This window comes from Lepidothrix coronata, unplaced genomic scaffold (genome assembly GCF_001604755.1).
Source record: "Lepidothrix coronata isolate B3197 unplaced genomic scaffold, Lepidothrix_coronata-1.0 Scaffold1, whole genome shotgun sequence".
NCBI classification, from domain to species: Eukaryota; Metazoa; Chordata; class Aves; order Passeriformes; family Pipridae; genus Lepidothrix; species Lepidothrix coronata.
The window spans coordinates 14,036,491-14,053,048 of NW_016690181.1; the positions used below are offsets into that span (position 1 = coordinate 14,036,491).

Sequence of the window (16,558 nt, forward strand, 5' to 3'; positions counted from 1 at the left end):
ACCTTTAATCCAACTGGATCTCTAAAGAAAGAATTGGTATGTTGTCCACTGAGTTAATTACTCTTCTGTTTTTCAGTCCTCTCACGCTTTTCTGGTGGCGTAAAAGGGCTGGTACTGTGTCATATTATGCTGGCAATGGGAAATTCTTTTTGGTATGATGGCTTTCCCTGGCTCTAGGGCTAGTGACAGAAAGCTATAGGAGCAGAGGTGTGCTCTAGCTTTTCTTAGCTACAAGCCTATTAGCTGGAAGTGGGAAGTTGAGCAGCACTGAGGCTGCTGAAGAACAGATTTTTCATATGCCTTTATTCTAAAAAAAAAAAAAAAAAAAGCAAGGATTTTACATTCCTTTTTGTATCCTAGTTTTGCAGCATCACTTTTGCCTAATACCTCTTGTGCTAAGCAAATGATTATGAAGTTAAGAGTATGAATCCAAGTATTCAAAGATATTTAACTTTGATTTGTGGAGAAGTTAAGAGCTGCTTGTCATCTGAAAATATCCATTGGCTTTATATCCCTAGATTTCACCTGCCTAGTCAGCCAACTAGGGAAGTTACCCCACTGGACCTGTTGTTTGTGAACAGAGAAAAACTTGTGGGTGATGTGATGGTTGGAGGCCATCTTGGGCATAGCAATCACGAAATGAAAGAGTTTTTGATTCTTGGAGAGTAAGAAGGAGGGTCAGCAGAACTTGGTGCTGACTTGGTGCTACCTTGGACTTACAGGGCCAGACTTTGGCCTGTTTAGGAGACTGGTTGACCGAGTACCTTGGCAGGCAATCCTGAAGGGCAAAAAATCAGTAAGGAAATCCTAAAGGTGCAGGAGCAGGCTGTCCCCAGGTGCCAAGAGAGGAGCTGGTGAAAGAAGACCAGCCTGGCTGAACAGAGAGCTTTGGCTGGAACTCAGGAAAGAAATGTGAGTTTATCACCTTTGGAAGAAGGGGCAAGCAGCTCAGGAGGACTACAGGGATGTCGTGAGGTTGTGCAGGGAGAAAAATAGAAGGGCGAAAGCCCAACTAGAACTTAATCTGGCCAGTGCCATAAAAGACAATAAAAAATATTTCCTATAAATACACTAGCAACAAAAGAAAGGTTAAGGAGACTCTCCATCCTTTATTGGGTGGGGGGAGAAACATAGTGACAAAGGATGAGCTACGTAATGCCGCCTTTGCCTCAGTCTTTAATAGTTAAGACCAGTTGTTCTCTGAGTACCAGTCCGTGAGCTGGAAGACGGAGTAGAATGAAGCCCCCATATTGCAAGGGGAAATGGTAGGTGACCTGCTACACTACTTTGACACACACAAGTCTGTGGGGCTGTGTGGGATCCAGCCAAGGGTACTGAGGGAGCTCATGGAAGTGCTCACTGGCCCACTTTCCATCATTTGTCATCATTCTTGGCTCACTAAAAGTTGGAAAATGTGATGCCTAGCTACAAGAATGGCCAGAAGAAAGATCTGGGGAATTACAGGCCTGTCAGCCTGACCTCAGTGCCCGGGAAGGTCATGGAGCAGATCATCCCTGAGTGCCATCATGTTGTGGCAAGTGCAGGACAACCAGGGGATCAGGCTGAGCCAATATGGGTTTAGGAAGGGTAGATACTGATTGACCAACCTCATCTCCTTCTATGACAAGGTGACTCAGTGGAGGAGGCAGAGGTTTTCCACAGTGTTCTCCTAGAGAAACTGGCTGCTTGTGACTTAGACAGGTGCAGTCTTTGCTGGGTAAAAATCTAGCTGAATGGCTGGGCCCAGAAAGTGGTGGTTAATGAAGTTATATCGAGTTGGTGGCTGGTCACTGGTGGTGTTTGCCAGGGCTCAGTGTTGAGGCCAGTCCTGTTCAATATCTTTATCAATGATCTGGATGAGGGACCAAGGGCATCCTCAGTTAGTCTGCAGACAACATCAAGCTGAAGTGCTGATCTGCTGGAGGGTAGGATGACTCTGCAGAGGGATCTGGACAGGTTGGATTGATGGGCCAAGGCCAATTGGATGAAGTTCAACAAGGCCTGCTGGGTCCTGCCCTTGGGTCAAAACAACCCCAGACAGCGCCACAGGCTGCAGGAAGAGTGACTGGAAAGCTGCCTGGTGGAAAAGGACCTGGGGATGCTGTTTGACAGCTGGCTGAACATGAGCCACCAGTGAGCCCAGGTGGCCAAGAAGACCAATGGCATCTTGGCTTGTATCAGGAATAGTGTGGCCAGCAGGACCACTTGTACTCAGCACTGGTGAGGCCACACCTTGAGTCCTGTGCCCAGTTCTGGGCCCCTTACGACAACAAAGACATTGAGGTGCTGAAGTGTGTCCAGAGAAGGACAACAAAGCTGGGGAAGGGTCTGGAGCACAAGTCTGGTGAAAAGCAGCTGACGGAGCTGAGGGTGTTTAGCCTGGAGAAAAGGAGGCTCAGAGGAGGCCTTGTTGATATCTAAAAACACCTGAAAGGAGGTTGTAGACAGGTAACAAGCAACAAGCAATAGGACACAAGGAAAAGGCCTCAAGTGTGTGCCAGGGGAGGTTTAAATTAGATATTGGGAAATATTTCTTCACCAAAAGGGTTGTCCAGTATTGAAACAGGCTGTCCAGGGAAGTAGATGAATCTCCATCCCTGGGGATATTTAAAAACCATGTAGATGTGGCACTTAGGGCCATGGTTTAGTGGTGGACTTGGCAGTGTTGGGTTGATGGTTGGATTTGATGATATTGAAGGTCTTTTCCAGCCTACATGATTCTATGATTCAATGATTTCTCTCTGAGATGTTGCTTGGAAAGGAAATATTTACAGTTAAATTCCCAACTCTCTTGAGTCTCTTTAATTCAAATTTCACTCCTGTTAGCAAGTTGTTTCTGTTTTAGTTGCCTAGATAGTGTTTGCTGCCCATTAATATTCATTGGCCAATCATCAATTGCATCACTCTAAATCACTCAATTTTATGATAGACTCCATCTAAACTCTGCTGTGCTTCTTCACTGATTAAGAGAGGGTCAGAGCATAATAACAAATCAGGTAGTAAAGGAACTTCACACTGAGAAAAATATGCTTTTCTTGAGTTGGTACATGGCTATAGTGATTTCTGAGTTAATATTGAATTTTCTGAGAATTAAAAGTAAGAAATAAAGTCCATGCTATCTCTCTAGAAAATGTTCAGAAATGCCCATCAGCTATTTTTTATTGTTATTTTAACATAGTTTTGGGGGGTAAATGGGAGAGATTGTAAACAAAATACTTTGCTCAGTACATCATTCAGCAAAGTAAAAATTATGCTTCTGTGCCAAACCATCTTTGGCTACAGAAATCAATTTTTATAGGCTCCAGAGCCTCATGCAGGATTAAGAAATGTGGATCCCATGGGTAGGGGCTTATTTTCGTTGTTGTTAAATCAGGTCCTTAGAGTAAAAGGGATATAACTATATTAAATTAGAAAAAGAATTATGGAGAAGATATATTAAACCACAGACAAAGGATGATGAAATTATGAAATTATGACTTGGAGTGTATGGAAGGAAGTATAGCATAGAGAAGAACAGCATAGAAAACATGTATTTAAGCCTTTGAAAACGAACAATTATGTGTCAGCATGGGCACCACTGGTTTTCAAAATGGCAGTGACAAAAATCCTGAATTGGTAGGTTTGGGAGCTTTTTCTGCTGGAGAGTAATGAAAATTAATTTTTCTCATGCAGACTATCTGAAAAAAAAAAGAGAGTAATTTAACTAAGTAGCTCTATTTTCATACCAAGTACTTACTCTTTGCATTAATACCTCGCATCAGGTTTTGTGTCACAAGCTCAGTGAAGTTACCTATAGTCTGTGACATTCCTTGTTCTTTGCATTAAAGAACTGTATTGTAATCTCCTCGGCTGCCCAACATGGAGCTCAGGTTGATGGGAATTGGAGAAAAACTTCACAGAATAAAATGTGACACTCTGTAACATACACAAGTCGCAAGCAACGTACAATAATAACAAGTAAATGTTAACAAACAGAGCGAAAGAGAGAAAGAGAAAAAAGAGAGAAAATGTGAAGAACATGTAAAAGAATTAAGATTCCTACATAACAACTCAGTTTTATTTACCCCAATATTCTAAGGCCATTAAAATAAATATCTTTATCTAGGTATCTTTATTAGTTTCCTGATTTTTATATTACTGCATATTTTGAATGTTGCTATGAAGCTCTTCTGAGTAGATATCACACTGATAGACTTTACACTGGCACAAGAGCAGAATTTGGTATGCTACATGAAGAACACAGAATCCTTCCAACCCAACCTACCTCTTCAACATTTACTCACCACCGTGTTGACCTGGGTCCCTCCAGGAAGCCGTGTCCCCCAGGAAAGGCACTCCAGTGACGGTGGTGACCGTCTCTCCCAGTACTAACTTGGCCAACATAGTAACATCACTCCCAGAGAATATCACCCTTGAGAGGTACTACTTCTTGAAGTGAGGTGACAATATGTTGGCTGCCTACCTATTGGTACTGCTAGAGAATTACAGGAGCTCTAGTAAAGTAGATCCAGTGCATCTTGCTATTACAGGCATTATTGGATATGTGCTTAATGCTGTGCTGAGAACTGTTGCTGCTGGAAATGCTGCATTGCAAACAGCTCTGGAAGATCCTTCCTAGTTTTATCCTGACCCTTCTGGGGTTTCACTTATACCTATCCTGAACTTCTGGGAGTCTCACTAACACCATATTCTATAGAGTGCAGAGGGTTATTGACAGATCAGGTAGAGGTTGCAGGAAAATGCAGTCAGGTGAGTCATGTTACAATCTTATATTACTGCTCTGACTGAGGAATACAGTATGATGATCTGTACAGTATGAAAGGTGTCTGAGACATGAAATATGGATGATAACAAAGAACAATGACAGCAGGAATGGTACATTGCTTGTTATTTCACTTTATGCCTATAAACAGACAAGCAAGTAGCCAAATGGCTTGAAAAAAATTTCCAGCAAGTACAATCTAAGAGGGATATAAGCAAGTGGACTAGGCACAGAATTGGCACCTCATACCCTACACCCTTTTACCCCTGGCCTTTTGTAGTAACAGGTAAGTCATCTAGTCTGTTTAATTTTACTGCAGCAGAGATGTACTTGTTGCACAGAGGTGCCTTTTCTTGTACCTGTCCTGCAAACACCAGTCATACTTGTCAAGCAGAAGGAAGAGATGCCAAGAGTACATCTTTTGTGTTCCAGGAATGCATTCTGCACCGGATGGCATGGGAGCTGCAGTGGCAGGCATGTGCTTGAGAAAGAGGATTTACCATATTTACATCTGCTTTGTGCTGGAGGACTGGCATAGGTTGGCCTTATTTGGCTGCACTGCTTGTATCTGTGTTTTCCCATGACTAAAAGTGTCTCGTGCTCATTAAGTTATTAAGGCATGAAAAGTCTTAAATTTTATTATTTATTTCTGCAATTGTTTTTCAGCATAGTGTAGTCCTGTCCCCTCACACATTCAGCCCTGGCTCTGGCCCACAGGGTCTGTGTGGGAAGATTTTCTAATTTTTAAATTTTTTTTCACATCTCACCTAGTGCCAGAGAAAATCAGGAAATACAAAGCACTGTCCTTGAATTCATAAATCCTCCTTTTTGCTTTCAAATTACTTGGTATAGAGGATGTTATCCTTTACTCAAATTCTAAAGTAAACAAACACCAGAGTACAAGTGACACCCACCAGTTGTATCCCTACAGGAAATGACAGATGAATAATTGCACAACAAAGTATTACGTTATGTGACTTATAAGTTCTGCTTTGCATGTGACCCACAGGTATGAGATTGCAGAAATGCCACATGAGGCTGCCTGATTCTTCTTCCAATATAAGGGGGACCTCAGGCAAATGCAACTTAAGTTAGATAAGAGGAACTGAGTGTTATTCCTTTTATTTTGAGCTGTTAGAACTTTCTCCATTAAATCCCAAGGACTCCATCGTCAGTGATATCAAGATGTAATCATTACCTCATTTTCTATTTTGAAGTGAGGAGTTTTGGATTTTTAAAGGCTAGGAAGGCTAAGTATAGTGAGCAAAGAAAAAACACCTCCCTATTACCATTTCCACTGCCTTTTTGTATTTTTTATGTCCAACACATTTAAACATCAGAGTTTTTGGAGCTGAAACAGACCTAAACTCTTAGCAGTTACATTGCTGCCTACTGTTCATCTTACAAGAGGGTCAAAGGTTTTATGACACTAAAATTAGATGAAATTTTTTTTATAATGTTCAAAGATATTTGATCAGAGGATTTGCTTCCCCGTGGTTTGAAGGACCACCACAGTGACTACATACCTGTGGCTTTAACAATTCTTTGCTATCCATAAAAGCCACTGAGGTTCACAAACCACAGTGAAATGTTAGGCAGCATAATGGGCCTCTGACAAGAACTGCCAAGAGTTCCCAGCTCCCACTGAGCATTGGCACTAGAATTACAGAGCTCAGCACACTTCTGACGTTAGAACTGGTGTGTTGCACAAGGAATACAGGTTATTTAGGTTATGGCGACAGAAGGGATGAAAAATGAAGCCCTGAGAAAAGAGCAGCTCCTTCAGAAAGCATAAGTGATAAAGCTGGAATGAGTAATTGCACACTATTTCTTTAAAAGGAGATCAGCTCTCTCTCAGGAAATTGCATTGAAATAATAGGTTCCTAACATCACAGCTTGTTCCAGTTCATCTGACCATGGAGTACATTGGAGTCACTGCAACTATGTAGTTTCCCTCTGTCAGTGATAGACTTGGATTTAGTATTCAGACATAGGGATAGTCTAGGAGTGGGCTATTGAAAATTGGGTTTGGGGCAGATAAGTAAAACAACCGCACATTTTTTTTTCTGAAGCTAGTCTGTATTAGTAATGACAAACATTTTCCCTCTCTTCTTAGTTGCCTGAATTGTAGTAATTTTTCCCCATATTTTACAGCTATGCAATGAATAATGCACTGTGAAAGAGGCTACAATATTTTCATATGATGATACAATATCCTTGGAGTATAGCTCAAGTGAAGCTGCATGCAGAGGGGATCAAAGAGGTCAGAAATTGTTATTTTGGCCATATTAAAGTCAATATAAACACTGTGTGTGCTGGTGTTATAAATATATATATATACAAAGAATAAAAGACTGGGGTAGATCTCTGAACAAACCCCAAATAATCAATCACTTGGGCTTATGTACTATTCTTAAGACCATTGCTCTGTGGCACCAGACAGTACTGTAGGCATCAAATGAAGTTATAAATTCCATTCATATTCTAAATTTCTTTTACAGTGTTGGAAAATCACATTCACTGCTTCATCCAATGACAACTTTAAAATGTAGCCTGCAGTCAACCTATCCTGCAGGTAAGCACACAGCTCACAGCAGAGGGTGACTGAGGAGCTCAGCAACACTTTTAAAATGAAATTGAGAGCTTTCCTTATTTGTTTTGCATGTTTTGAGGTTTTCTTACAAACTTGCACCTTAAAATATTTCACTATGTACTGAATTAAATTACTTATATCTGTAGGACAGTGTGGGGTTTGGGGCAGAAATCAGCCAAATTTAAGTGGCTGAAACTGTCTTTTTCTGTCTTGCTTCTGTTTGAAGGAAATTTTGTTTCACTTGGCTTTTTTGGGGGCTTGATTTTTTTGTTTGTATATTTGTTTGTTGTTGATTTTTTTTACTTCTGTTATGATACTGACTGTTTAAAATACTCAGAAGCCTTTAGATAAAAGACACTGCAGCACAGCAGACTATGCTTGATTTAGTTATATGCTTATTTAGTTATATTCAACTAGCAGCCTTGCCACAGACCTTTCAAGTAGTATTGGTCAGTTAAGTTAAGCCCTGTGTCAAATGAAAATACTGGAGATTACTTCCATTTTCTCTTTGCTGTTGACTTAGTCTGTTGGGTGTTTGATTGTAGTATAGTGGTTGACAAGCATCAAATGCTGCCAAAATGAAGCCCTGATCTCAAACAGGGCCTGTAAACAACACTTCAATAAGACAAAGTTAATAGTTTGACATGGAGATGGTAGAACTTGCTGTGTATATGTTAAATGAGGGGACACATGGTCCTCTATAGTCTGAGATATCCCCAGGTCAAGGAGTTTTAGTCAGATTGGTCAGGCGAAATCTGCTGCTTTGCATCAGACCTGGTTCCTCCAGGCACTATATAAGCAGTATCTTAAGGATTTACGGGTGTAAAAACTGCCTTGAAGACAATGTTTTGTATAGAGGAAATCTCTGCTTTCTTAGTGCTGCTTGTGAAGGCCTGCTTCCAGCAGTAGCTCTGCCATTCTCTACTCTGAAGTGCCTTTCCTACCCTTTGCTGCTTTCCCAGCCACCCATTGGTGGGATCAGATAGGATGGAAAGCAGGAATGGTTGCTGCAGGAAGGTATGGTAGAATGAAACTCTGACATCCTTTATATCGAATTAAAATCAAGTGCTGTTAATTAAAGATACCCTCCTGCCAGGTGTAGATTAGCTCAGGACTGAGCTGCTGAGAGTGTTGGGGACAATAAAAAAAAATAATTCAACAGAATTTAAATTCAAAGCATCTTTGCTTTGCCTGCAAATGACCATAGCATCATTAGAAGCAGCTGTGCAGCCTGTGGGCACAGTTCTGCTGTTTTTATGTCTGTGCCAGGAAAGTGCTCCTTAGCCTGGGAGGAGGCACCGGGCTGTGGCTGTGCAGAGCTCATGTAGAGCCCCCTTGGCCCTGCGTGCACAGACCAAACAGATGTGAACTGCTGACTCAGGGCATGAAAGGGCTACAGAGAGATAGTCATATATGGAATTACTTCATACTCATCCCTGTTTTGTGAAGTGTTTAATCACTCCACCACAAATAATATATGGAATTAATAACTTCATGTGATGTCCTTTACACCTGAACAGCTAAGCACCTTTTTTTTTTTTTTTAAATAATGTATTAGATACAAATCACATGATCTTATGTGACCTAGACACTGTCACACTGAAGCTTTACAGTTAAAAATTACAAGAATTCTCTTGGACAACTCAGGCATTATTTTAGAAATGTTAGGCACCCATTCTGTGTTCTTAGTGCAATCTTAACTTGTTGTTTACAGTTAGGGGCTGTTAACAAATCCAAGTATTTTACAGTATGGGAAACACTGCTTGCAAGTCTCTGTTTTCATATAATGTGCAGGTGATGGTTTCAGGAACAAGTCAATGCCTATGAATGCTTCATATTACAGAAGTGAAACTCAACATCCAAGGCAATGCAGATCTTGTTTTTACAGTTTGGTTCTGATCTTACTTATTATTTTTAATTTTTCTCCTGGACACATATAGACCTTTTCCTATCAGGAAGCTAAAAGATGCAGACAATATTTTTTGCTGCTAATGGTGCATAACAATTTTCAGAAACAGATCTCCAGCTACAGTGTTACCATTTTGTTAGCTGAAGTATAAGTGTGCTTCGTTACTTCTTAAAATATATATGCTTGTATATGTATATAAAAATAATCTCTCTTAATTATTGCAGAAATAGATAAGATGCTGTTACTATCAATACTTCATAGATATTGTGGTAACAGCTGATTTTAGAGCCCTGGTGGTGGCAAAACAGTTCCACATTGAACCAATATTACACGTATTCTCAGGATACCAGTGTGGAATTGCACTGAACTCGTAGAGTTCTTAGTCCTCTAGTTCCCAGAGAGGACCAAGGTAGGTAATGGAAGGAACTTTAAGGGATTTCTGAGCAGTCACTCTGTAGCTAACTGCTAAAGTACTCCAGAGTCTGGCATCTCTTGCAAATTACAATTGGGTAGTTGGCATATTGCTCACAGTAGGAGACACGCAACAGTGTTGTGCCTTCTTTCCCTCTTCATGTGTGATGCCACAAAGACATCTACTTATGAGGAAGTTTGCTGCTTGGACATGAGTTGTGATAAGCATTTGCAACCTGAGGGGAATGGATGATAAAACCATCACTTAGGCGCCAAAGATACGATTGGTACAGTCTATCAGTCACGTGAATTGTGATTGGCCTGTTGCAATGGAATAGCCTTTAACAAAAACAAAATGAAAGCTATTAACCTTCTGAATGGATTTTACATAGTTGCACAAAAGGGAAAAGAAATAACAAAAGAAGAGAAAAGAGAATAGAAAAGAAGAGAAAGATTCCCACCAGCTCTTCCCCTCCAAAATTAGCATTGGCATTGGTGAAGTCACACACAAAGGAAAGTCTCACTTTCTTTGTGCTTCTCACAATGACATCAACATGCATGGCTATGAGATGACGAGAGAATACCTCACTCACAATGAGTAACAAATTAGAATTTTCTTCAAAGCAAAAAAATGATAACACAAGACCATCATAGGTATATGCTAACTCTTTCAAAACACCTCGTTTGAACTATATGTCAGTTAAGATCATTTGGCTGGCGATCTGTTCTATCTAATACAACACAGGGGATATTCTGAATAGGCTGAAGGATGTCTACTTGGCTGGAACATCTGCCAAAAATGAAGTTGGCTTTTTTTTTTTTCAACATGGTTATCTACTTTCAAATTACGCCATAGAATAAATAGTGGTATTCCATGGGTAGAGGTAGATTATGGGGTTTAAATAATCAAATCGGAGCCCCGTAATTTTGTGTGCTATAGGAGGAGTCTCATAAAACTGAGATATTCCCATAATTAACCACTAGCCATGGGATATTATAATATATTCCATGGTGACTAGTATTTTTTCCATTTCCCTCCCCCCTCCCAGTAGAATTAGTATGGTTAATTTTACTCTGATTTCACCTATTGCTAACATGAATCAGTATAATTAAAAATAAGAATACCATATCATGAGGCGATTACTGTTTGGGCCAAACCAGCCAGTAATGACCAGTCAGACCTTTTCCAGTTGGCCTTTGCTGCTAGAAGGTTGAAAGAGCTGTAACTCACCAACCCACACTTGCAAAAGGAGCATGTTTTAGGAAATGTGGTTCAAAATTCTTCATAGTTCTAAATGCTAAATTCTAGTGGAATATTATAGAATAGCTTGATTTGCATGCCATGGAATAAACATCCTTACGTCTAGTCTTGTCTCAGAGTGAGTCATTTTGCATTAGTGTCAAGAATTTGAGCTGTTGTTCTACTTTGCAGTTAATCATCAGAAAGAGACGGGATTGTCTCATGAATATGCATGATGGTATAGTTGTCCCTTCAACTTACTAGGCACCTAGTTTCTGTAATGAGATGTACAATATCTGCCATTTAAAACAGCTGAAAGATCCCAAATGGGAACAAATGAGAAAGCATCTGGCTGTTTCAAATTCCAGCCCTATTTTGTCAGGAAACTCTGTAATTGCTGAGTACTTGGCTCCTACTCTGCTCTATGAAGCATTCAGCTCTCAGGAGCCTCTGAAATGCATTACAGTCCAGCAACACAGCTGTAGAACTCTCAAAATTCTTCCACTAGATGTAACAGCTTTTCAAAATATCTTGAGACTTGTATGCCCTTAACCAGGACCAAAGTTTGGGCTCCTAGAGCGTGCTCTCATCTTTAGTTTTGCTGATCAGCCTCCACTGTACCATTTGTCCCTGCAACCTAGACTTCACACATATTATTCATTGTGTGATGGTGGGACTAGAATGGATAAATGTGCTACCCATTGCTCTAAGAAAGCAGTCTGGCTGAATCTTAAATCACTACGCAGGATGGAGGTTAAAGGTCAGATGGACATTCCTCTAAGAGGTTTCCTACCTGCTCTGTTAATTTCTAAAATTTCTTCTTGGGCCAGTGGGCAAGTGTCGCTCTGAGTACTGTGGTGTGGAGAGTTTACGACAGATTTACAATAATTGGGGGATCCCAGCTGGGGTGGCCTCGGGATATGCTTCTTTTTTTTCTTTGGTAGCTTCTGCTTAGCCATAGCTAAGGAGTAATACATTCCGAAATTGTTCACAATGACAGGGACAGGCATGGCAATGGTCAGCACACCAGCGAGAGCACAGAGGGCCCCCACCAGCATGCCTGACCAAGTCTGAGGATACATGTCTCCGTAGCCCAGGGTCGTCATGGTGACAACAGCCCACCAAAAGCCGATGGGGATATTTTTAAAGTGTGTGTGTTCACTGGCACTAGGGTCATTTGGTTTAGCACCTATTCTCTCGGCATAATAGATCATCGTGGCAAAGATTAAGACGCCCAATGCCAAAAATATGATGAGCAGCAAGAATTCATTTGTGCTGGCACGGAGGGTGTGTCCCAAGACCCGCAACCCAACGAAGTGGCGGGTCAGCTTGAAAATTCGCAGGATTCGCACGAAACGGACTACGCGGAGGAAGCCCAGGACATCCTTAGCAGCTTTGGAAGACAGGCCACTGAGTCCAACCTCTAGATAGAAAGGCAGTATGGCCACAAAGTCAATGATGTTCAAAGAGTTTTTGATAAATTCCACCTTGTTTGGGCAGAAAGTGACTCTCATCAAGAACTCAAATGTAAACCAGACCACACAGACACCTTCGATGTAGGTGAGAAAGGCTTCAGTCTCTGCTTCCCTGTAGTGCCGCACCTGGGTGTCATTCCCGATGAATTCAGTTTCTGTCTTGTTCACAATGGGGTTAAATCTCTCATGGGTCTCGAGGCAGAAGGTGGTGATGGAGACCAGAATGAAGAACAAGGAGGCAAATGCCACATACTGTGGAAAGAAAGATATGAGAGAAATGTTAAACAGTAGGTTTAGTACAGGGGCTTTGATTCTGAAACATTAGGGATATTTGAGGGCTGTATTAAAACTAAAGATAAGGCCAAGCCTGTGGGCTTAAGATGCCAAGTCTCACCTAGAAAGACAGCCTAACATTCAAACTGGGAGGGAGAGAAGTATATAAGTACATGCTAAAATCCATTCCTATACAGATAGCACCTTACTGTGAGAGTAACTTGAAGCAAGCATTTCAATCTCAGAGCTTTGTTTGGGATTTAAGGTTAAGAACATATTGAAATTCTACCTTCCTGAACTTGGTCTTCTCTTACTTCCTTGTCTTAAAGACAGAGCACAGCATCTGGGACAATTGCCATGCAAGACCTTTTGCAGCATTGTGTCAGTGGCTGCCTCCTGTTCCCAGCTGAGTGTCAGTCGTGGTATTTCAGATCTCAGCAAGGGGCTAGTAAATACTAGGGGCAGTCTCAAGTGGTCTCTACAGCAAGGAGTAGAGTCCTGTTTGGCATCATTAGACTTTCTTGCCAAGTCCTAGGGGCAGGTTGAGAACAGTCACACACCAAACTGAGCTCTTCTAAAGTAAACACCTCTTTTCTCAGTTCCCTTCTCCAGATCTTTTGGGAGAGGGGGACAGGGAGGGTAAGAAAGAGGTTTTGGGTGAGAAAGAGGTTTCAGGTAAGCCTGTCAGCTGATCCCAAAGGAGATGGATCTGTTGGCTTTTACCAGACATGGTTTTCTTGAAGAGATTCTCATCACAAGATAAGACTTGTATCAGAACTACATGAATCCTTATTTTGAAGGATGCTGGATTACAATTTGGTTCATCAAGTTACAGTGAAGGTGGTAGCAGCCCCCAAAGTCAAAGAGTGGTTATCTTATGAGCATTTTCTTCTTCTGTTTCAGTTCCTGCTTTTCAGAGAATCATAGAATGGTTTGTATTGGAAAGGACCTTTAAAAATGGTCTAGTCTAACCCTCCTGCCATGAGCAGCGACATCTTCAACTAGACCAGTTTGCACAGAGCCCCATCCAGCCTGGCCTTGAATGTGTTCAAGGAGGGGGTATCTTCCACCTCTCTAGGCAACCTGTGCTTGTGTTTCACCACTTTCATTGTAAAAAACCCTCTTCCTAACATCTAGTATGAATCTTCTCTCTTTCAGTCTAAAACCATTACCCCTGGTCCTATAACAACAGGCCCTACTAAACAGTCTGTCCCCATCTTTCTTATAAGCCCCCTTTCATACAATGCCCCTTATTGACAGGCTGCAATAAAGTCTCTCTGGAGCCTTCTCTTCTCCAGGTTGAACAACTCCAGCTTTCTCAGCTTTTCGTAGTCTTTCCTCAGCCTAAAGGAGATCTCTTTGTTGTATTCCACAATAATTGAAGGGTACAGTCAGTACAGCTAGGCCAAAATTCACAGGTGACTACAGTTCCTCTGCTCCATCCTCCTTTAATCAATTAAGTAATTTGCATATATCTAAGTCTATTTTTGTGTTGGAGTGGAACGGTAATGGTAATGCCTTTTCCCATTTCATTCCCTGCATCTGTTATTTTCTTGTTTGTTTTGTGTGTCACCTTGACAAGAGATATCATATATTTCACTGTCTTCATGAGCATAAGCAACTGTGATAATTAAAATATTATTCAAGTATTCTTCTAATGTCCTGTTATTCATAATGTCCCTTTTTCAGCAGCTTAGCCGGAATAGTGGTTAAAAAGGACTAGTTTCTTCTAATTGTTTGTTGCCAGTGAATGCACTGCAACAATCTAACCAAAATTGCTGCCAAAGGAACAGACCTGATAAAAATAACCTATGCTTCAATCTGCCTAAGCATTCCTGCAATCAAGAAGTTCCTTCTGTCTGTTTTCCTGGGTAGACCTAGTGCAGAATTACACTTGGCCTTCTATATTAGCAAACAAAGTCAAAAGCATGGATTTGCCACAGTTTGAGGAGAACCATTTAATAGAATACAGAGAAATTGGAAGAGAATAAAATCACAAGACTATTTAGGTTGGAAGGGCCCTCTGGAGGTCGTTTGGTACAACTTCAAATTTGGATCAGGACGCTCTTGCCTGGTCCGTGTCTGAGTATCTCCAAGGCTGGAGATCCCACAGCCTCTCTGGGCAGCCTGTGCCAGCGTTTGCCCAGTAAGAGCAAATAAGCTTGGAAGGATACAGAAGCAAACAGGCTCTTCTGCTTTTCAAAGTCATTTTTCTTGCCAAAGAGATCAGAACCATTGTCACAGATTTAAAAAACCCCATAAACAGTACCTTCCCTTAAATGCTTCAGGTTCTCACAGCACTATACATGCTGATATGTGCTAAAATCAATGCCTAATATATTTGGGAGATAAACAATATGAAGATTAGAGAAATGGAGAAGCAGGACTATAGCTATCTTTTTATGACATTCTCCTGTTAAACAGAGAAACTTCTCCATGCAGGGTTTCTCCATCTGTAAAAGAGGTTAAAAAAATACCAGCTGGTGTTGGTCTTGTGCTTTGTGATCCTATATAAATGTGTACAGGTTCTACATGCTTTTATCTAAATGTTACTGACTTTAATATATCAACAATTTGCCTGAAAAATAAGGTGAAGAGTCTTTTAAGTGGTCAAAGTAATTTTGTGTATGATATTGGTAACACTTGGAGCTTAATTGTCTGTGTATGAGTAAAAAGAGAAACAAAAGCATCTTGAACCAAGAAGTCAGGAAAATATTCCTAGGAGCCTTAGCATGTCTGCTTTATTTCAGCCTGGGGCAGCTTTTTACGTAGCTGTAGAGCCCTGAGAATTCAGGTGGCAGAAGGAAATGCTGACACTTTGTTAAGTCAGGTAGCACTCACAGATAAGAAGCAGAGAGGGGAATAAAACCATTTTGCACTTTAAGGGGTCTGAAGATGGCCCCTTTCTTTATGCTGACTCAAAATGCAATTCTCCTCTTGGTGTATATTGAATATATCTCCCGAGTGAGTTTTTCCTGCTTAGGAAAACCTTCAGGCTGACCTTGCACAACAAGTATCTTGAAACGTGATGTTTTGCTGTATTAAAGGGAACAAATAACCAATTCTGACAGGGCATTTGAGTTCTCTGCAGTGGTACATGATAACAGTGTTATCAGCAGAGAACATCACGCCCATGATCTCTCTTGTTAGCCCTTGTGTAGGCACACCGTGGCTTCAGAGGGAAATTGAGAGATTTTAGTCCATAATTCAGCAGAGCAGGAAGCACCTCCTAAATGAATGTGAAGCCTTTGCTTCCTTCTATTGGTACTTAACAGCATCTAGAGCCCTTTCCCAGGATGGGCATGTTCTTGTATGCTTTGCAGCTTTGAAAGTGGGAGTCTGCTTTCAAGATTTCATAAATCTATGTCTGAGTAATGGTGTTGACAGGAAGAATCACAGTATTTCTTCTCCAATTTAATTTTGTTTATCTCTGTTGAATTACTATCTAGTCCTAAAACCTATGTTATATTTTGGAAGTAAAAATGCTCCTTAGTCATTCCGTGCTTCAATATTGAAAGGCCCTTGTTTATTGTTTTAGAGGAATGACTGCACAGGCTGAAAGGAGAAGACTGTGGAGAGCAGCCTTTTAATAAAGGTCCCATTACAGTTCCTCAGTCTCTTGGCTGATCCAAAGAAGTGCAGAAATGCCTGAGAATCATGCCCAATGATTCATACACTGACACCCATCTCTGATAGATTTATCAGCAGCAGCTGCTTGGTACACAGAAATGTAGCAGTTTACTGTAAATGAATGGTAATATATCATTGGCATAGATTATATTTGTGATACCCAATTCATATAGCCCCCACCCCTTTTTTCTTCTGAATGTTTTTCTTTGTTAATTATCTGATATGAGATTTAGCAAACTGTAAGCAAAATCTAATAGCACAAAAA

The 16,558-nt window shown here is 40.9% G+C and overlaps 1 protein-coding gene across 3 annotated transcripts in view; it reads right to left on the bottom strand.

The window, feature by feature from the left end:
- Window positions 1–16,558, bottom strand: part of KCNC1 (potassium voltage-gated channel subfamily C member 1) — a 127,676-nt gene that overhangs the window by 26,581 nt on the left and 84,537 nt on the right. For all 3 annotated transcript variants that reach the window (XM_017808331.1, XM_017808340.1, XM_017808347.1), the window contains exon 2: window positions 11,709–12,642. In XM_017808331.1, coding sequence (XP_017663820.1) covers window positions 11,709–12,642 — 934 coding nt within the window. The remainder of the gene's footprint in view (window positions 1–11,708; window positions 12,643–16,558) is intronic.